This window comes from Pezoporus flaviventris, unplaced genomic scaffold, assembly GCF_033815535.1.
Source record: "Pezoporus flaviventris isolate CSIRO_AGI_PZ_B2104156 unplaced genomic scaffold, CSIRO_AGI_Pfla_v1 ptg000097l, whole genome shotgun sequence".
Classification (NCBI taxonomy): Eukaryota; Metazoa; Chordata; class Aves; order Psittaciformes; family Psittacidae; genus Pezoporus; species Pezoporus flaviventris.
In genome coordinates this window covers 1,482,779-1,504,199 of record NW_026892645.1, presented here as the reverse complement: position 1 = coordinate 1,504,199, position 21,421 = coordinate 1,482,779, and the positions used below count along the sequence as shown (strand labels likewise).

At 54.5% G+C, this 21,421-nt stretch overlaps 1 protein-coding gene across 3 annotated transcripts in view; it reads left to right on the top strand.

Moving 5' to 3' along the window:
• GPSM1 (G protein signaling modulator 1) overlaps positions 1-21,421 on the top strand; it is a 68,412-nt gene that overhangs the window by 44,728 nt on the left and 2,263 nt on the right. For 2 of the 3 annotated variants that reach the window (XM_061476477.1, XM_061476478.1), the window contains 2 exons: positions 1,663-1,842; positions 20,652-20,811. In XM_061476477.1, the coding sequence (XP_061332461.1) occupies positions 1,663-1,842; positions 20,652-20,811 (340 nt within the window). Of the gene's footprint in view, positions 1-1,662; positions 1,843-15,422; positions 15,766-20,651; positions 20,812-21,421 lie in introns of those variants that run through there. The other variant, XM_061476479.1, reaches the window with a different exon arrangement.

Genomic DNA, 21,421 nt, shown 5'->3' with positions numbered 1-21,421 from the left:
GTCAAGAACTAAGTGGTCTGAGGCTCTAAGGCAGTAAGGGCTTTGTAAGGCAGTTTCTTTCCAGTTCTGAAATCCACTTCTGTAGTTGCTTTTCAAAATGCTGATGCCAGCCTGGCTGCAGTTGGTCCCATCAATAGCATTCAGGGGAATTAATCTCTCCTTACTCCTTCTTGGTATTCCTGTTTGTATTGCAAGGAATGGAAAAGCCATTTTGGCTACATCATCTGAGTGTGCTGGTGATGTGCTGTGACTTCAGATCCTGTTCAGTATTGTTGGCTCTTTGGTCTGTGTGCCCTTAAATCCCAACTCCATGGGCCATTGGGTCATCTCCTGGGCTGCTTTCTCCTGTTTGTAGTTGCTGCAGTGAGGACACCCTGGGGCATCCCCTCAGTGCTTTATGTATGATAACGGGGTGGTTTGCAGCCTGGAAGCACTAAAGCCCAGAGCATCAAGCAGGTTTAGGCACTCAGCTCCCACCAGTTAAAGTGGCTCGTGCCTTTAGTAAGTGTGGTTGGAGCTAAATGCTGAGTACTCCTGGTGCTTCTGTAGCAGGGCCTCATCTGCCTGACAGCAGTAATGAGGCCGTTATGATAATACAGGCAGGGCCATTAAACTTGAGTCTTTTGACAGAGAAGGGATAGAGTTGTGCATGCCTTATGGGAAGGGGGTGAGAATGGGAGAGCCAGGCATGGGGCAGGGCCTCGAAAAGGGGCTGCAGTGAGAAGGGACAAAGGCTTCAGGAAACATGCAGCCTCTGCCATCTCACTTTCCTCATGCCTTACACAGGGATGATCATCCTGTGTTTCATGTCCATGGGAGCACTGAGCACAGGCATTTCCGGGAGCAAAGGAGGACAGCAGTGAGAGAACAGGGGATGGCTTGTAACTGTCTGCTGCAGTTAGTCATGTTAGCCTGCAGCCCCCACGTGCTTCTGGTAGCATGAGAAAGAGCAGAATGGGACTCCAACCATTCATGTTAATCTGCCTTTTAGGAAGCTGTTGGGTAAAGGCCTTACTTGCTGAAAACAGTGGGAGATGCTGAGGCAGAAAATGCTTCGTCTGTGCCGGGAGCCACCTCCTAGAGGTGGGAAATGCTGGGGAGCATCCAGGAAAGCTGTGTTCCCTGCGGCATGGTTGGGTTATCCATGGCTTGGTGTAGGCTGCTGCATGGCTGGGCACTGGGAAGGACTGAAGGTGCAGCAAGTGGAGGGACTTGTGCCAAGGGCTTGGTATCCTGGGCAAGATGAGCTTGCCACTGCTTGGAAGAGGTTTTTGCGTGTGGTTGCCAGAAATCACTAGCAGCAGTGACTGCTTCTGGACCTTTCATCCATCATTCCCCATGCCCATAAATAAACCATATGATTCTGCCTGTATACCTGGGGTTTTAAGAGGATGCTACTTCTCCCTGACTTCTCCTTGTGGAGAAGATGACTGCTGTGTGTTGCTTGGGTGATGCTTCCTCTCCCCTCACTAAAACCATGTGCTGTAGGGATAGACAAAATATCCTCACTCAACCCAGCTCATGAGGAGTGGCAGCTCGCACCACCCGAACTCCGCATTAACTCCTTGCTTCTGTCTCCTGTTCTGTGGATACTTGCCAACAGATCTCCACAGAAACCAGAGCCAGGCAATTTGTGCAATGACTGTTTCTTGCTTTCCCAAGGACCAGAATGGGGACAGCCATCATGTGGGAGACCTGAAGATCTCAGGGAAAGAGTTCTCGTCGTTGCCTGCGAGGTCAAAGAAATACCGGGAGCACCACTCCAGCTCGGAGAGGAAGCCCCAGGGGCCAAGTACATCACCACTGCATGCCAGCGAAGTCCGAGTCCAGGTCTCTCAGTCGGTAGGAAGATGATGCTTTTCCTTTAGTACTGATCTGGGAGTTTGTTACAGTGTGTTGGTTCTTAGCCTCATTTCTAATCTGCTCTGGGGGTAGTGCTGTGGCTGGAAAACAGAGCCTGCATCTAGCTCTACTGGTGACTGTTGGGCAACTATGGACAAATTCTGCTTTTTTGAGCCTCCATCATGAGCTAGTTTATGAGAGCTTGATATTTAATGGTGGTATTTGTAACCTCCTGAGGGACGGGAGTCTAGACCCGAGTTTTCCTGAGTATGGGGCTCTCAGGATGTGATGACTCCAATTCCAAAAACACACAGCAATTGGGATCCCTTGCTTTGTGGAGCCTGACTTGAGCAGCCCTCTGGGGGCTATGAGGGGCGGGCTTGTTGCTTTCAAGACACAAAACCCTTTCCAGTTTTTTTGACGAACAACCAAAAATGCTGCTTGCCATTGCCAAATCTGGGACCTTAGGAACTGTTCTCTCTCATGTCCTGATCGCATTGATGGTCTCCGGAGTGGCAATGGGCAGAGTGGGCTCTTTGAATTCATCGATCATTAGGGAGAGATGATGAAAAGCATTGTCTAGGAGCTTCTCTTTGGAAGCAAGTTAGGTGGAGCGTGCTTCCTGAAGAGCAGGAGCTGGCCCCAGTGTCAGTGTTTTGTGGGTTACTGGCATGCAGCAAATCCTGTGCTGGTGTTGGAGAGCTCTGACTCAGTCTGTGCTTGGCTCCTCTGAAGGTGGTGGGGATCCGTGTCCTGGAAAGCTCTCCATGGGCCTTTCTGATGTCTTTAGCTCTTTGTTAGGCTGCTATCTTCTGGTTGTGTTGATGTTTATGTTGTGACACACAAATACAATGTGCTGGGGAGGGTTCATGCAGCTGTGTTGGTTTTGTTCTCAGTCCTGGAGACGGGGATCACACCCACAGAGGATGGCATGTGTCTGGCTTATGGGAGGGGATTTTGAGACATCAGAGGGTGGTGATCTCAAGTGAGAAGACCCAAGTCCTCAGCTTGGCGTTGCCAGGAGATATGGAGCATAACAACAAAGATTTAATGATTGCATGGGTGCTTGAGGGTACTTGGGCTCTTGCTTTATCCTGAGACTGTAACAGTATCACAGCGCTGCGATCATGCAAAGACTCCGGATGGAATAAATCCAAGCCAGGAAAGAGAGGCCTATTTTTTTCCTGGCATTTAAAAGCAAAATAAACTATTTTCATGCTGCGTAAGAAAGGGTCTGAGCTGCAGAGCTTGGGATGAAGCCTGTCTGTAGAGTGGGGATGCTTCAAGCATTCAGTCCTTTGTTCCTGGTCTGAGGATCACAGAGCGAACGTGCCCTGCTGTTCCTGTGTGCATGTCGTATGTACATATCCCTCTGACCACAGGCATTCCTGATTTTCAGTTCTCCATTCACTGGAGAACAGGATCTTTACACCAGCTGGGTTTTTTTAGACTTCTCTAAGTTCATTCTTCATTCCCAACGGTGCTTATGGAAATGGTCTAATAGGAAAAGCATTTCCTACTGCTCACCGGTGCAAACATGATCATTGAGAAGGAAAACAAAGCTCATCTGATCCAGAAGGGAGACAGCAGCATGGGGGCATGCAAGGCAATAGAGAGGCAGAAAAAAAAACCCACTTCTGCCAAAAATAGCCTTGTATTTTTAACTCAGACGTTCAGCCAGGAGCCAAACAAAAGCCACACTCTGTCAAGAGCAAGGCAAAAAGCATTCCTCGGGGTGTAGCTGTGAGCACATAGGCTGTGTCTAAGAAAAAGCCCCATGGGACTCTGCCAACCACCAGTGACCTCGTGAGAGTACACATGGGGTTTGGTGAATGTCCATGAAAGAGCAAGTGAAGGCACGGACACACAAAGCCAGTGGCAGGAGGTGCCTCTGGGGGTTGTGCTGCTCCTGACTGATGGAATTGTGTGAGCAGGGGAGGGATGTGCTGCTCCTCCCCTCCTTTAGGGGATGGGTGAGCACCCAGCAGGGACTCATAGGGTACCCAGGGGAGGTTCAGGCTCCACCTGGCTCCTGCAGTCATGTGCTGTGCCTGCCTGTTCTGAGGCCTTTTCCATGTGTGCCCTGACTTTGCTCTGTGTGTGTGTGTGTGTGTGTGTTAGCTCCCCACTTGCTCTGGATTTGGGAGCTGAGCCCTGGGAGTCCATTTTCAGTTCAGTTCCCAGGCACTCCTGGTGCACCCAGGATTGGAACAGAGCGGAGTGAATTCAGCAGGATGCACGGAGCAGCAGTGTGTGGAAAAAAGTGACATCTTCCTCCTTGCAGAGACTGAACGTCTCGGTTTGTGCCCAAAAAGAATAGATCAGTGCACACTGCAGTGGCTGGAAGAGAAGGGTAACTGCTTGTCTTGTGTCTTAAAGTATGCCCCTTATTTGATATCTAATGGACCATTGTCCACATCCCATCAAAATGACAGTGACGAGTGGTTTATTGGGTTTCCTGCAGGCCAGTAGCTTTCCAGAGTTACACAGCTTGTGTATAGGGCTCGTGCTCATTGTAGGTGGATGTTCAGGTGAATCCTGGTTTGTGCTGGTGCTCAGCTGGCACTTGGGCCAGCCTGAGCTTGTAGCATAGGCCAGAACAGTTAAAGTCAAGGTTGTCTTGCCAAAAGCAAAGCAGCCCATTGCCTTGAGTTCTGCTTTTGTCCCTGTCTGTTGGGGCTGGCTGGGCTGTGCCAGTCTGTTGTAGGGGACTGGGGGTGCTGTAATCCCCATCCATGGGAAACTTTTTAATGAAATGTAGCAAACCCCAAGCAGGATGGAGAGAAGCTGTCTCTGGTCAGGCTGAGACCAGAATCCCCCCGATCCCTCATTTTGTGAATGTTCAAAGCAAAAATCCTCTTTAACCCATCAGTAAACAGCGAGTCCTTAATTAGAGGTGAGGTCTAGCGACTGATCTGGGATGCCACAATAGCTGCTGTCCCACCTCAGACTGCACGCGCGGTCCTGCGCGCTCCTCTCCCACGGTCTTTTTGCAGGGGGACACTGAGGCTGTGTGCCGGGATGCCCGGGAAAAAAACCTCATCCCAGGACTCGCAGGCCCCAAGCCCGGTGTTGTAATCCCTGGATGAGTCCTGCTGCCAGCACAGCCACCGACCTCCTTGCAGAGGGCCCTTGTGCAGCAGCAGGTCTCTGGCGCAGGGAGGTCCTGCGGGTGCGGTGCCTGAGTCAGAGCTCCCGGGTTCGCTGCCCATCTCTGCCTCTTGTTTACCTCCCTCTTCCCCGTCTGTGTGGTGGGGTAATGCTGCTTCCCTGCCTACCCTGGGGAGGTTACAGAGGCGTGATGATGGCTGTAAAGCTGTTTGAGCTTCGGATGGCAGGAGCTGTGGTGGTGTTATTAGCAGTGGTGGTGATGATGATGCTAATTACTGAGCTGCTGGGAAACTCCCCATGGGAGGAGGTGGGAGAGGGAAAAGGAGGCGAAGTGAGCTTGGGATGGAGAGGAGCCTGACCCTGCTGGCAGCTCTGTTGGACCCTGGGAGAAGGGCTCAACCTGTTGGCAGAGCCGTAGGGATGCTGGGATGGATGGGAGAAGCCATGGCCCAGCTGCTGCGTAAGGTAGGAGGCGTGCCAGGGCCTGCGGAAGGTCCCTCTGCGTGGCTTAGGCATTCCTGCTGCTGCTGTGCAGGATGCTGGTGTGGAACCCAATGGAGAACCTACGCAGGAGGGGTAGAGCAATGGGCTTCCTTACCTCTCCCATGGCCCTTAAGTGGGGGAATTTCCCAGCCATGGCTGGTGGTCACTGGGGAGAGAGGGACCAGCACAGCCTGGGTCTGAGAGATGGGAAAGGGCAGGGTCCTCCTCACCTTTGAGGTCCGGTCTGGAGCTCCCATGGGAATACTCAGGGCTGTGAGTACCTGGTTCTCTACCGGCAGAGCAAAGGTGGGTTTGGTGTGGGTGTGATGTGTTTGGTCACATTTTCACTCTGTTGCAGCCAAGCCTTAAGCAAAAGCAGCTGCATCAGAACTCGGTCCTTGTGCCTGTAGTTGTGGGTGGCTGGATCCGGGTGCTCCCTGAGGCTCATGTACTGTGCACCTTGAGTTTCCTCTCTTTTAAAAGGAACATCAAAGCAGAAGGTTTTGTACCACGTGAAGCTTGCAAGCATCAAAGGCTTGCTCATAAATTTAACCTTCTGCTCTGCTGGGGAGAAGGTCATAACGCTCCAGCTCTCGATTGACTTGGTAATTGTGCTTTAGAGGGTTACTGGAAGGATGGGATTTTCCTAACACTTCAGACAGGTTGTGTCCCCCTCACCACCCCTCAGAAAGAGCAACCATGGTGCAAAAAGGACAGGGCCCATGGAGGAAATGGGCTGTTTAATCCTGTGTGGTGAGGGGCTAGGGACCTGCCCCAGTTCTGGCCCTGAGTTTAAGCTCAGCACTGAGCTAAAGTCTCTAGTGTCAGTGGGACAGTGCATGTGCCAGAGTTCAAGGACTAAAGCAGTTTATTGTATCAAGATCCAAAAGCTGGAGCAAAACCATGGAAAGAGGTGAGGATCAAACCCAGTCCTCTCCCCTCCTCGGAGATCTGCGCTCTAGAAATGGTCCTGTTCATGTGGACTCTCCTCTTCCCAGTGCATCAGCTCGAGGGAGTGCTTCCTCACTCTTCAAACCTGTCCTCAGCAAAGACCATTTATAGTCAAGAGAAAGAGGAGCAGTTTGATTGCAGTGATGACTTGCAGAGATGGGTTGCTGATGTATTTAGACACTGAACGATTTGCAAACACGCTGCTGCATCGCCAAACATTCCCTAGGACAAATGTTTTTATAAGACCTTTTTTACGATTACAGTGAGAAACAACCATAAAAGAAGGGGAAATTGTGTAAATCACGTTTCACCCCAAAGGCAGGTTGCCAGAGCAATTCCAATGGGTTTCTCCCTGATGATGTACAAGGAGATTGTCAGCTCATGGCTGACCCTCTGCCTGGCTCCATCCTGGTGTCACTGGGCAGGGAGCAGAGCTGCAGGGCAGCGTGGCAGAGCGGGCAGGGAGGTCCTGCCTGTCCCTGTGACATCGTATGTTGTCCAGGCAGTGCCCCCATCCATCCCCTGTGGCTTCACTGTGGACTGCAGAACTGGCCGGATGGGTGCTGGGGTGCGAGGATAAACACAGCATCAGTGCTGTGCTCTGGCCCCAGACCATCCTTCCCCGGGCTGTCTTGTATTGGTGGAGAGAAGATGAAGCCAGTACTCCCTTGCAGTCCCGCAAGAGCTTGAGCATTTTAGGGGCTGCAGCCTTTGCTTCTCTGTGTGGGCTCTGTGTGCATCTTCCCTCTCCTTTAAGATGAAGCAGTCTCATTGATGTTCAAACTACTGCAATGCAAGGGCAGCTCGATGCACACCCTCCTGTATCCCACAGCCTCCGTGTTTTGGTTTGCTGCATGGGTGTAATTATACCATTCTTGTTGGTCAGACTTTCTGTGTAAACATGTTCTAAGAGCAGGGGAGAGAGGAAGAGAGAAGCTGGAGTCAGGCAGAGGGAAGGCAGCTGCTGCTAAATTTAAGCCTGTTCCTATGACACCTGGAGGCTGCTGTGCTGGTGTCAGTCCCGTTGGAGCTGAGCAGGTAAACACTGAGCTGTGGCTTGCTCTTGAATGCTTTATCTTCCTGTTAGGTTGTGGAACCTTCTGTAGCGCTTTGGGCCTGGGAGAGAGGCTGCACTGAGATATTTCCTAGCTCAGAGGCAGGATGAGCTGGAAAACTTTCTGGATGGCTTGAGTCTGAGAGGTACCAGGAGGCTATTCCAGGGATTTTGGGCTGTTCATAGAAGCAGTCAGTGATCTGGTTGCCTCCCCAGAGTCATCCTAATTTATCTGACCTTTCTTTCCTTATGTCTGTATGAGTCTCTTTGTTAAGCTCTAGAGCCCTTCTTTTCCTTAACTCTTCTGACTCAGGTGGGCTGGTTGCACGGATGCTGCGTGAGCCAGCAGAGCTTTTAATGAATGCTCTCCCAAATCTAGATGTGCAGAGCCGAGACCCCTGTGAACTTTGCAGTGCAAAGCCCTGACACACTTTGTTCCTTGCTGGAACTTTGGTGCTGGCATGGGAGGCAGGGAAATGAGCAGGAGCTCTGCAAAGTAACTGCACAGAGGTGGTGGGGGGAGGCAACTGCGCTGCCTCTGCTGCATTCATCATCTCAGAGGTAAATTATCAGTTTCTTCCTTAAATATTAACAGCTGCCAGGTAATGAATTCCCCCTCTCTGTTTTATAATGGCACTAAAATTGGGATTTGCCTTGGTTTTCTCTGTAATTATCCAATGAGAGCATGTGAGTGAGAGGGAGGCATGGCAGCACCGGGCCTGCTGCAGGCGAGCATCGAGCATCGTGCCTGGGGGACTGAACCCAACGGGCAGCTCCGGTGTGCGGAGCTGGGGCCGCGCAAGCGGTTACATGAGGCTTATGGCACCATGATCCTTCATGAAGTTACCTTTTCCCATGCAGAAGGGTGGGTTTGGGAGGGAGGCTGGCATACACAGCTGGAGTAAAAGCCAGAATTACCTGCCAGGCTCCTCGGCATCCCACGGAGAAGCTGGTCCTGGTGAGGTGTGGTTGGATTGGGAGAGCACATGAGGAGGGAGCAGCATCCCCAGCAGGGAGAGGTGAGGCAGGAGCTGTCCTGGTCCTCCAAAGCGCTGGGGCCAGATGCTGAGCTTCTCTCTGGGCATCCCCTCCTCACTGTGGGTGGCAACTGCATTTGGACAGCTCTGTGACTTGAGGTTTGGTTTTGTGAGAGACCAGCTGCCTTCAAAGGGCTGTGCTCTGCTGCTGAGAAACAGCCCGTGTTGTGCCAGTCCATGGCTTTGCCTTTGCCTGGCTTATCTGGGTGGCCAGAGGAGAATTCCTTAAAATCACCCCTGTAGGGTCCAAAATGAGAGTCCAGAGACTCTGCCTTACACGCCTTGGGTGAGATGCAGCCTACTGCCTAGCTCGATTTAAGAAGCAGCCGTCATCTCTTCTACCCACAGCTTCTGTCCTGGGGCTGTCTCTGCTCAGAGCAATGGGCTTTTCAGCACCAAGGAGACCCAGTTGATGGTGGCTCTGATTTGGGAAGGTGACTGCCCTGCTACAGAGCCCCTGAAGGTGCTGTGAATGGCTTTGACATTTCATAGCTGGTCTTGGGGCTGCCCTTGCAGTGTTCTGTTCATTTTGCTCTGAACAGAATCAAGGCAGAGGTATTGCTGCCTCTGCGCCTGTGTGTCAGCCCTAGGCCTTGTCCTCAATGCGGTGCTTCAGTACTTAAGGACCCAGAGATGAAGCTGAATTCCTTATCTTCCTGTCTCTGCGATGTTCTCGTTCCTTGGACTCCCTCATTCTGCTTTTTCCTCATTCTCCTTTGTCCTCACCCCACCTTTCCCTTGTTTTTCCCTTCTCCCAGACTGAGGTCAGGTTGTGAATCAAAGCTGTGGAAAGGAGATAGGAGGCAGGATTTAACACAAGCCTGTGCTTGTGCATCAACCACACAGGAAAGAGAACATACTGGCTGCCTTGTGTGCAGCATGGCTGTCCAAGCCCTTGGCTTTGCACTGCTTTCACCAAGGACCCCTAAGGTCTGGATGCTTCTGAGATCCCTTGGGCTGGCGTCAGGGGCATGTATGAAAGCAGGTCTGACACCCCATGTTCTATCTGTATCTGGCTAAGTGTGGAGGCTCGTTTTCAAGCTAGAAAACTGTAAGAAAGAGCCTCTTCCCAGAGGAACCTCTTCTAGGAAGGTGATGAAAACTGAACTGGTTGTCCAGGGTACCCCAGCATGGATGGGAGTTACACCAGCAGGGCTGCAGCCAGGCTAGTTTGGTGGTCCAGCCTGGAGCTGACTAACCAAGCTGCTGAAATACAGTCTTTTTCCCTTGACTCACTGTAACTGAGTTTTCAGTTATTGGTACTTTGAAGCTGTAATTGAGGTCTGCTTTCCTCCTTGCACAGCCTTTTCTCCCGGCAAATTGTCAGCCATCAAGTGGTATGAGACAGTAAAGGAGATGTTACAGTCACCATTTCCTAGAAGCTGTTGCTTTAAAGAGAACAATACTAAAGAGAGGGATGAATTGAAGCCAGACCCAGAGCAATAAAACTCCAAGTGTTTGACTTCTCTCAAGATCTGGAACTCTTCATTCACTTCTGGGGTCTCTGCTGTGCCTGGGGCACTTTGTACATCCCCAGTTCCGGCTTCTCACATTCAATAACTCGCATACCAGAAGACCTTAAAAGAAATCCGTAGTCCTGCTTCTCTCTGGGTGTTAATCAGCTTAAATCACTGGTGCTATGATGACACTGCCTGACACAGGGGCCTTGACTGGGGGTTTGGTCAGCTTTTCTTGCACAACTCTCTTTTGCTCAGACAAATGTGAGTGCAAGCAGCAGCATGGCTGTGCCTGTGTTTCACCAGGGTGCCAACAGGGACCTGGGCCCTTACCAGCACCAGGGGCTGAGCTCCCAGCCATAGCTGGTGGGATCAGTATGGATCAGGAGCACCTGATGGATGCAGCCTGTCTCTGCATGGAATGAGGCTGGGAAGTGAGCATGGTCTGGCTGTGCAGGAGCCATGCCATGCACTTATCTATTACTTGGTGGATCTATGTAGATGATCTGTTCTGTACCAGTAACTTGTGTTTCTCTTTCTATGAACTATATTTGAAAACAGGGAAATGCCCCTGGAAAACGTGTGTTGGGTACAGGAGCCTGTACAATCAGACCAGTTTTGTCTGTACCTTGTCTTTGATAGTGACTGTTACCAGCTGCTGGACAGGGCGCTGGTTGTAGGGGCACGGAGAAGGATGTGAATCCTTAAATCAAAGGGGCCTGAAACGAGGAGGGTTCAAGTGCTGTATCTTGGAGCTCTCATGCTATGAGTGTGAATGCAGATTGGGGAATGTCTGGATTGGAGGTGCAGGCAGGGCACAACCTGTGTTCATGTGGCCATCATGAGCCTCTGCTCACACCTCACCTTCAGCCTGCCTCCACGTTCCCCATTAGCAGTGCTGGTTTGGAGCCTCCCAAGGCAATTAGCACCAATTAATCTAAAAAAGCCGAAATAATGGTTTTTCAGAGCCCCCGGCTCCTTTCTGTTCCCTGGGTGGCCCCAGAACACTGTAGCCTGAACCAGGCAGAGCTGAGCCCTGCTCAGTGCTTCTTGTGCTGGGACTGCTGGGGAAGCTTCCTGGGGAGGTGTGCAATTAGAGAATGGCCCCGAATGATCCCATGGATCCAACTTTTCCATCCTGGATTGTGGTGTCTGTGCCACAGAAAGACTTGCAGTCGCCTGCAGCGCTTACTATGGCAGAGGAGGGAAGGAGCCAGCTCCCCTCCAAAGAGTGAGACCACTGAATGTGCTTGGGTGCAGGAGGTGCAATCCCCATGGGATTGCAAGGAAGTCCCTGGAGGATTTTTTGCTTGTATCTAAAGCCATTTGCATCCTAATATTCTCTGGGCCCTGTCACACGGAGCAAATCAGCCTCCTCATCTTTGCCTTCCCCAACCAGGGTGTAGTTTCACCCTGCCCTTTGAAATAGCATGGACCAGGGCAAGAGCTGCTTTTTGCAGATAGGAGAAGCTGTTCCTGTCTTTGCATGTGATTTCTGTCTCACCTGTTCAAGCTCTTTGGAGAAGGGCTGTGTGTGACCGTCGCTGAAAGGGGAAACCCACGGGTACCAGCCCCAGGATCCTCCCCGGCCCTGGCAGGGCCAGGATTTCATGTTCTGTGGGGTGTCTTGCATAACGAAGCCTTGATCTTGAGCGCAGCCTTCAGGCATTACTGGAGTATGAGTAAATAATAATTAAGGTTTGGGCGTTTGCTGCAGCGAAAGGGTGTTGATGTGGAGGTTAGAGTGTTATGGGTGCTAAGGGAGATGGGTGTGCGTGGGTCCGATGGACTTCACCCCATCGTTACCACCCCTGGTAAAGGTGCCGCAGCTGCTCTCTAAAACAGCGCTGCGCTGAGAGCAAGTAGGTGTCGAAATCAAAGTGTGCTTGAAGAAAGCAGCACAGTTCTGGCAATCCAGAGACAAGCAGGCTTTTTTGCAGAGCATTCTCTAAGCACGCTGTCAGTGGGCTCCGATCTCAGCTGCACAGAGCGCAGTACATGGTGGGGAGGAGGGCAGATCTGCTGCAGGGGGAGCGTTGGATCACTTCCACTGCTGAAGAGGAGCGTGTCCTTCGCTGGCAGCGGGTTTATAGGCACCTGTCTCCTCCATCACCTCCTACTCCTCGGTAGGGCTGGAAGTGGGGAGCTGGTGGTGCGGTCTAGTGGATGTAGTAGGTGACTGGGAGTTGAGCGCTACACATTAACCTTGGCCTCCGTGCTAATTAATCAAGAATATGGGTTATAGCCTTTAAAGCAACCGAGTTATTTCGGTTTAGCAAATTGCTGCTGCTCAGCTGAGACTCAACAGCTGAGCGTGGTCCTACTTCCACCCCCCTCCAACTGCAGAGCAAATCCCTGGGACGAGTTTCAGCTCCAGCCTCGTGCTTTGCTGCTGGGGTGTGTTGTAGTGCACGGCCAGGTACCACAGCTCTGCAAGGGGAGCATCAGTCACGCTCCAGGAGCTCGCTGCTTGCTGGCATCTGCCTGTAACCTGAATGGTTTTGAGCAAGCAGTTTGGGTTCACCCCCACTTTCGGTATTTAAAGGATTCTTCAGGTTTTTCAATGGGCCAAATTGACCTCTAGAGCTGCCCATCTTCTCCCCTAGACTGCAGAGACTCCCCAGGAACGATAACACTTCCAACTTGTCTCCTTGGTTAGTAATTTAAGCTTCAAGGTGCTAGATCTGAGCTCGTGTTTTTCTATTAAATGGTGCCAGGGAAACCCAGCCTGGCGTGGTGAATGCTGTCAAAACCTCAGTGGAAAAGTTGCAACGTAAACTGCAGAGTATTGCTGGAGCTCTGAGGACTGTCTGAATATGCTGACTAATATAGCACCTCCTAAAAAGACACCCGAAGTAATCCCATGGCGTGGATGCCCTGCTCTCGGCAGCGAGGGCTGCCCACCTGAGCTGGGATTCCAGGGTGGATGGAGCTGGAGGAAAGCTCTGGTATTAAGGAGGTGGTTGCTCAAAGTAGCCGAATCCGAGCAGGGCAGCACCCACGCTGAGGCCCTGCGAGGAGCAGAGGTGTCAGGAGCACTTCAGACAGACACCCACATGGGAACACCACGCTCCTCCCCTAAGGAAATCAAACCTGATCCTGTCACCGCTATTGATCCGAAGACGTGGATTGAAGGCAGTGTGGCAGTGGGGCACGTTCCCAGCAGGTCAGCAGTTACTGTATTAGGGAAGGAGGGAGCGTGGGTGAGTTATTTTGATTTTGTTTGGAACAATAAAGCCCCAGTTATTTGGAATCCTCACAACAGAACCAGCTTCTAGCCCCGGCGTTTATAGGGACGAGTGGGCGAGTTGTTTCGAGGGAAAAAAATCTTTGGAAGCAGGCCAAGTGAGGGTGCTAATTTCATGGTGGAAGGGAAGCGTGGGGCCCCCGTCCTGTGTGTGAGCAGGGTGTGCAGGGGCTGGGCAGGTCACGAAGCGCACTGATGGGCACAGGGGTGCTAAGGGCACACTCGGGTGCAGGCTCGCAGCTCACTGGTGTGAGAGCAGGAATCTGAAGCTGCAGGTGGTGGCTCTGCGGATCATGGATGTCTCATTCATTCTCCTTTGTTGCATCCTAAACCCAGATGCAAAATGTCATCTTCTCCTGCTGTTCCAAGCACCAGCATCCCGTGTGGGCTCTGCTGCTCTAGCCTCTGCGTTTGTAAAATGTTCTGCATTTCACCCTCAATACCTGCCTCAGGTGTCCCCTCTCGCAGCTGTCCTAAGTTGACTCCGCTCTCCATGTATGGGGCACAGGCTCAGTTCTGGTTCATTGAATCCCAGACTGGGACCTTAAAGCTCATCCAGTTCCAACCCCTGCCCCGGGCAGGGACCCCTTCCACTAGAGCAGCTTGCTCCAAGCCCCTGTGTCCAACCTGGCCTTGAGCACTGCCAGGGATGGGGCAGCCACAGCTTCTCTGGGCACCCTGTGCCACCACCTCAGCACCCTCAGAGGGAAGAGCTTCTGCCTAAGAGCTCATCTCAGCCTCCCCTCTGGCAGGTTAAAGCCATTCCCTTTGTCCTGTCCCTACAGGCCCTTGTCCAAAGCCCCTCTCCAGGTTTCCTGGAGCCCCTTTAGGCACTGGAGCTGCTCTAAGGTCTCCCTTTAAGGAGCCTTCTCTTCTCCAGGCTGCACCAGCCCAGCTCTCAGCCTTTCTCCAAAGCAGAGATGCTTGAAAAGAGCTAAATTGAAGTTTAGTGTGTGAGCTCCCCAGGCAGCAGCTTAGTTTGAGGCCAATTCCCTTCCATAGCCTGTGGCACCAGAACAAAATAGGTGCAGAGTAATTGCCTTTTGCCTTCTCTGTCCTGATACTAGGACTCTGCAAGGTCGTGTGTGATGGAGGATTGGCCTCTTCTCTGGCACGTGACAGATGGGGCTGCCCCACAGGACAGATCCTGCCTGGCATCACTGGTGCTCCGGGGGTCATTCTTGCATTGCCCTGCGGTTCTGCCCCTGTCTCATCAGCACAGGGTGTTTCACCACTCGTTGCTCAGAGCTTGTTTGCCCCGAGCACAGCCTCACCCCCTCCCCATCAGCCAGACCAGCCTGGTGAGCACTGATGGATCCCCGCTTCCTGACTGTGGCTGCCCCAGCCCTGCTGCTCTCCTTCTGCAGAGGTTTTATGCATCCGTGATGCCTTGCCCTTGTGTCCAGGACTGTTGGGAAGTCCAGTGAAGCTTTGCAGCCCCTCCTGGGGATAGGAGGGATTTAGAGGCTGAGATCAAGCCAGGAGTCCTGGTCTCAGGCCCCACGTAGGGTTCTGTGTTTCTATGTGACTCCTGGAAATAAGCTTACTGGCATGGGAAGGCACAGGCAGTCCCCAGTAGCTGCATGGGTTCAGGGTAGGGAATTTTCCTACTTTTGCAATGAAAAATGGGAATGAAGTGTAAGAGAACAGCGTGGACAGAGCAAAGTGCAGCGGGGCTGTATCCTTGCTTTGCCACTGCCCTGCCAGGTGGCCTTTGGCTGCTGCTTCTCTTCCCAGTGACCCATTTCATGTCAGAAACTCGTATTTCACACAGGGGAGGCAGGAACAGCTCTGTGGCCGCCGTGGAGCGTTTCCATCTTTCTGTGTTTAAAACCTTGTTGCAATTAGAAATTTCCCTCTGTTAAACAGAGGTATGTTTAAATGAAGAGATGCTTATGGCTGAGCATCTTTGGCTCTTGCAATAGGACCAAAAACCATCATGTATCTAATAATATGAGGAGCAGGAGGACTGTCGGGAGTTAAAAATGGTCCTTTGGTATTTTGGTGCTTTAAATCCGAGTGATCCTATTGTGTCTGTTTGTGCAGAGGGCTTTTGCTGTGTGCTGCATGTGCCTGTCGAGCTGAATGTGTTTGCAGATGTAGTTAAGGAAAATTGATCCCGATCTATTTTTAAGGTAAAGTGTGTGTGGTGGGTAGGAGGTGAGGAGGTGGAAGGAAAGCTAAATATTCACGTAGCTCCGCTCTGTGTTTGAGAGCATCATCTAATACCGCCGGGCTCGTGGCAGCGAGGTGAGGGCGAGGAGCTGCGCTGGAGCACCCATTTCCCCCCCCGAGCAGGGGCACGGAGGCAGCGGCAGGAGCGGGGCTGTCGCTTTAAGCTGCATCCCGCAGCCAGCGGGGTCACTGGGGCTGGCGGCGCTCCCCGCATGGCTGCGCGCTCCGCATAAATCCCAGCGCCGGCCGCCGAGCGGAGCCGGGCAGAGCCCGCAGAGCAGCGGAGCGGCGGCTCCGGAGCATCCGAGCGGCAGCAGCGAAGCGCCAGGCTCTGCCCTGGGAGCTGCGGGCATCCTGGCCCACGGACGGGTGAAAGCGGAGCCCGGGGAGGAGCTGGCTGCCGGCTCGGTGAGTAAAACTCGGGCTGGTTTGTGTTTCCCTCCATCCTCTGCAGTGAGAGCCTCCACCGGGAGTACAAGGAGGAGACAGAGAGAGGTTTACTCCGGCCAGGGCTCTGCTATTGCCCGTGTGTGCTTGGGGGGGGGGGGGGGGTGTTAAGTTTTCAGTAGCTTCATTTTGAACTTGTATCATTGATATTTTGTCAACTTCTGGGCAGTGGATCCCGGCGGTGCACAGGCTGCTGATGTAGCACAACGTGGTGAGTGTGGATAGCGGCTCCCCGTGCCTGGCCGTGCTGCCTGGGGGAGGCTGGGGTGTGCAGCCCTGCCTTTTGGAGGGACCTAAGGGTTGGAAGTGATGTCCTTAGCAAAGACTGGACAAGCCTCAGAGCTTTGCTGACTCTGAAGGTGATGGTCCCTTCAAGGAAGGGGGACTCCAGCCGAGGTGTTGATGGTCAGGGACTGGAAGAGCCCCGCTCCCGAGCCCAGTGTTGGTGCTCCAGACACTTCAGCTCCCGGTAAAACGGGCTGCAGCTTTTGGCCAGGGATTTGCTTCCATTCCTCTCCTGCAGCCCCGCTGTGCCTCCGGGGAGCCTCCCTGCAAACCTCCCCTCCGGTGCCTTTCCCAGGTGAAGCGGTGAGATGGGGACGTCAGTTCAGTGCCTGATGCACCTGAGAGGTGAGAGCTTGGGGCTGTGGCCATGCTGGTGGTGCTGGTCCCCGCAGCCGGTTCCCCTGGGGTGAGGTTTTGGGGTAACGCAGGGATAAAGAGCCACGTGCAGGGGACAAGCAGGGAGTGGAGCAGTCTGGGATGAAGCGCTCCCAGCACCACCACAGCCCCACTCCTGCCTGATGGTTTTGATGTCTGCTGCCTTGAAAAGAGAGGAGGTGAGCAGTTGGGATGTGTCTGGTTTATAGAGGGACAGGCAGATGAGGCGTGTAGATGTGTTGGGATGTGTATCTGCCAGCCTGGGCAGACAAGCACCTGCTAGAACAAGGGATGCTTTCCCCAAGCACTGTCCATGGTCAAGAGCTTGCTCCTGGAGACCTGGTCCTGTCCCAGCTCTGCCACTGTGGGACTTGCTCAAGTCACTTCATCCCCAGGTTGTCTCCTCCCTGCAATAAGGTGAGGAGGAGGAATCGTGGTGGACACATCTAAATGCCAAGGTTTAAATGCCCCTCCCTCTTGGAGGGGGTGAGGGTAGGGGCTGCTGTGTTATCGCTGAGCCTGCTGCTGCCCTCGCCTTGTCCCTGACCCGCGCACGCACACCGGAGCAGGATTGCCTTCGAGCAGCAGCTCCTGAGCTGGATCTGCTGTGCCAGGCTCGCCGGGGTCCATCGCCGCTGGGCAGCGGGTCCTGCTCACAGGTAGGGCAGTGCCGTCCCCTCGGAAGGCTGGGCAAAGCTGCGGGAGAAGCCTTTGGTCTTGACAGCTCTTTGCTGTTGTATTGGGGCAGGAGGGAGAGGAGGGGGACCAAAGGCAGGCCAGCGCCCCATGGGGACACCAGATGTGAGGGGGGAAGCTGGTCTGTTAGAGGAGCAAGGTTTGGTCCTTGAGGTCGCTCATGAGAGCATCTGCAGTTTGGTTTGGTGGGTGAAGCTCCCTTGGAAGAGGATGCTTCACCCATGCATGGTACATCAGGTACTTGTGGCAGTGGCAGAAACCTCTGTGGGATGCGTGTGGCTCTGCCGGAGCAAAAATCCTCTGCCATGATCCCCGGGGACCTCTGGAGCCCTGTCCCAGGGCACCCTGGAGTGTGTTGCTGTGTGGCTGTGATCGGATGGGCTTTCGGTGGGGCTCAGTGACCGGGTGAGCCGCATCCCACCCCGGCTGATGCCGCTTCCCCAGCTGCCCGGGCTGATTTTAAACCCGGGAGGACAGCAGGAAGCTGTGGGAGAAGCCACCATTGCCAGAGCTGTTCACTGAGGGCATTGCTAACAGCAGGAGCTGGGGTGTGAGGGGGGAGCGCAGCCGGGGCCGGTGGTGGGTATGGACTGCTGGGGTGCCAAAAGGAGACTGGGGACGGGGAGCTGGAGCAGTGCCATGGGGCAGAAAGCCCAGGCCATGGTGCCAGTGTTATTGCCCTGCTCCCCCAGAGACTGGCTCTGTGCGTGTGGGGCTGGGCACGAGGATCCTCCTCATCTGCCTGCACAGGGCCCTTGGGACCTCGGGCATGGGAGCACCATGTGAGATTAGCATGGAAATAATTAGCACGTCCCCTGCTGATCCTAGGGTAGGGCGCAGGAGCAGGAATGTGTCAGAAGAGCTCTGCTCTGCAGAGACCCCAGTGGGCAGCAGTGTCCAGGGGTAGAAACCCTGTGGGGTTGTGGCTTCAGGCGTTAGGAGCTGGGAAATGGTTTATTTCTGGCAATGAGGCTTTCAGCATTTGTTTAATGGTTTTCCTGAGCCCAAGTGACTGTGGCCCCCATCACCTCCTGCTTCTCGCTGCCTTCCCGACACCCCAGGTGTGTTTTATACATCCCAAATCCATCCTCTCAGGTTAAGAAGTCTGCTCATCCACTGCAGATAAATGTATGCAAAAGCTTGGCCGCCTGTTTGAGGTGCCACGAGTCCTGCTCCCAGGCTGTCCTTAGCCAGGTTTCCCAGCATTCCAGTGAGCCAGCAGTGTCCAGGTGGAAAACAGGACCAAGCTCTGATCCCCACATACGGGACCTCCTGGGGCATTGTCTGTCCCTGGCCTGCCTGCGGTCAGGGAGCAGGAGCAGCAGCTCCGCACTTGTCGCACACAGGGAGAGGTGTGCATGTGTGTCTGTGTTTGCAGCCAGAGCTGCCCCGGGGTGGTCTCTGCAAAGCCCCGGCTCCCTCTGCCTGCTGCAAACGGGGCTGTTTTGCCTCTTTGCCCATGGTGGAGGTCGGCTGAGCAGAGGCAAGTGACACAAATAGGGCAGTTGTGGTGCTAGAGGCAGAGGATGGGCGATGAGGCCAGGTAGGGGCACCAGCCGTGGGGTGAGAAGTGGTCTCAGGGCTGCAAACCAAAGCAGCCACTCAGGAGCCGTGCAGGGCTCTGGGTCCCGGGCCCATGGTGGCCGTTGGCCGTGTCTGTGCTGTTGCTCAGCCCCATTAGGGGATGCCCTGGCTCTCGGGAAGCCTCTGGACCATCCTGGACGTGCCAAGCACTGGGCAAGCACAGCTCGGTAGCAGATGGGGGGCTCCAGGGTGCGATTGCGCATCCATCTGCCCTCCCAGCTCCTTCCTCGGGGCTAGGAACAGACTGCGAGCGCAGGGAGCCGAGTGCCCCGTGCCTGTCACATCAGGGCGTTTTAATTAGAGAGGGGCAGGCCTGGGGCACGCTTTGGCTGGAGGAGCAGCGCCCCTGTCCTGAGCTGGCCCCGCACCGGCCCTGGGGCACCACCCTGCTGCTCCCATGGGTGCTGCGGCGCCGGGAGGCACCAGGAGCGCAGCAGCCCCATCCCACCCCGCCCGGCTCAGAGCATCCTGCCCTGTCCCAGGCACGTTCCGAGCAGGGATCCCGGTGCGTGGAATCACCGCGTCCTGGTGGGATGTGCCCGGGGGAACGTGGTCTGTGCCGGGGGGGAAGCCCGGAGCCGGGGCCTCTGACCGAGGCGGCTGCTCCGTGCAGGGCAGAACTTCCCCAGGGACCAGGGGCTGCTCTGCTTTACTCGGCGTGGTGCGGGGAGGAGGCTCGGTGTGAATGAGCCTGGAATGTGGGTCACGGAGCTGGGGAAGGTGCGGTGCAGCCTCGGCTCAAGCTCAAGCAGGCTTTGGTTTCCAAGACACAACTGTTGGTGGTTCAGAGGGTCTGAGCACTCGGCACACGGGGAGAGGTGAGAGGGGCTTTTCCCCTCCCTGAGCAGCTCCCACATTGCTCGTGTGCCTCTCTGGCCCGCTGCTAATTTTGACGCTGCCCTAAATAGAAGCTGAGTGCATCTCATCTGCTTTGCTTTGCATACAGGGAAATTGGTTTCCTTCATTTACTGAATCCAACTTGTGGCTTTAACCCGCTCAGCTCGGGGCCCTCCCCACTGCAGACCTCCATCGAGGGCCTCCGTGTGCCTCTGCCCCAGTGCAGAGCTCTTTGCTGGGGATGGCACCGGCACCATTCCTGGTGGGGTTGGGAGGGCTCCAGCGGAGCTGGGCAAGGGGCTTCACTTCATGAACAGCCAAGGAGATCCCTGCTGAGAGGTCTGGTGCTTGGGGCCAGCTCTCCCTGGGCTCTCCATGGGGATGTGCTGCTCCCCAGGACGGACCCAGCCCCACGCTGCTATAGAGCTGGGCACAGGCAGACCCAAATGTAGGAGGTTCTGCTTGGTTGCTGTTGGGTATCTTCTCCAGCACACGGTGGGGAGCAGCTCAGCACACAGGGACTCATCCTGAGCCCGGCAGGTGCCCTCTTACCGCTGTTCATTTTACATCCCGTTCGGAGTGGCTCCTTGGGAAGATCTGCTCTTCCGGCTGCCCTGGACTCTGGGATCGCTCTCCCAGTGTGCAGCTGGACACAGCCCGGCGCTTCCCAAAGGCTCCTGAGCACGATGTAAATAAATCCCTGTTGGACACAAGGGGCTGGGGCTCTGTGCAAGAGCTCTGCCCAAACCCTGTGATTTTGTGGCGTTTGGAGCTCGGTGCCTGTCGGGGGCTGCGGACCCGGAGCACCGAGAGGAAGCGCTGGGGGTGCAGTGGCCTGGAGAGGTTAAATGGAGGCTGGAGCTGGGTTGTGCACTGAGGGAAAGGGAGAGCTTGTTCCGGAGCCAGGACAAAGGCACCGAGCAGCCGTGGCCCTCCAGGCTTGGCGAGAGCGGCCCGGCCGGGAGCCACCTCGGAACAGAGCCGGAGCGGGGCCAGCGCCGGCCGGAGCCATTGGGCACCAGGAGCTGTCTGGGCTGTTCTGACTCCCTCCTCCTTTGCTGCCTTCCCAGAAGATCAACCGGAGCCCTTCGGAGGAGGAATGCTTCTTTGACCTGTTGAGCAAGTTCCAGAGCAACCGGATGGACGACCAGCGCTGCCCGCTGGAGGAGTGCCCTGCGGAGGCTGCGGAGGCAGCGGCCACGCCGGTCCCTGCCCTGGGAGAGCGGATCTGTAAGTACCGTGCGTTTGCTACGGGAGTGATGCTGCTCCCCTGGCCTGGCCCGGCCGCTGTGGTTTCACTGCGAATCCTGTGATGTTCTTCCCCAAGCCTCAGCTCTCTGAACTGAGCAGCCCTTTGGCAATCCCAATCCTTATTTAAGGAAGGAAGAGACATTCTTATGTTAATGGTTGCTGAGGGGAAGGCTGCAGAATGCGAGCTGAGGCTTGGAGAGTAAGAGGTAAAATACACTTGGATTTCCTCAGTATGGACCTTTAGAGGGTTTCACCTTTGGAACACAGCGAGGCTGGCACAAGGACCTGGGCCTCTGCCAGCATCTCCAGGAGGAAGATGCTGATGGTCAGTGCTGAGGGAGCCTTGTAAGAGCCCGAGGAGCTGGGGCCCACAGGGCTGGCACGGGCTTCCCCACACAGCTTCAAGGGCTGCCAGGTTTCCTCATAGGGTTGCCATGGAGGAAAAGGTCTGGAGTTTGTACAGCTCTTGGTGATGGGTGCTCTGTAAGAACAGAGAGGCCAGAGCGATGCACAAACAATGGGAAGCCGCAGCAGGCAGCCCGCTCCCCATAGGAAGACCAGGGATAAATGGAGGCAGTGTCTGGCGAAT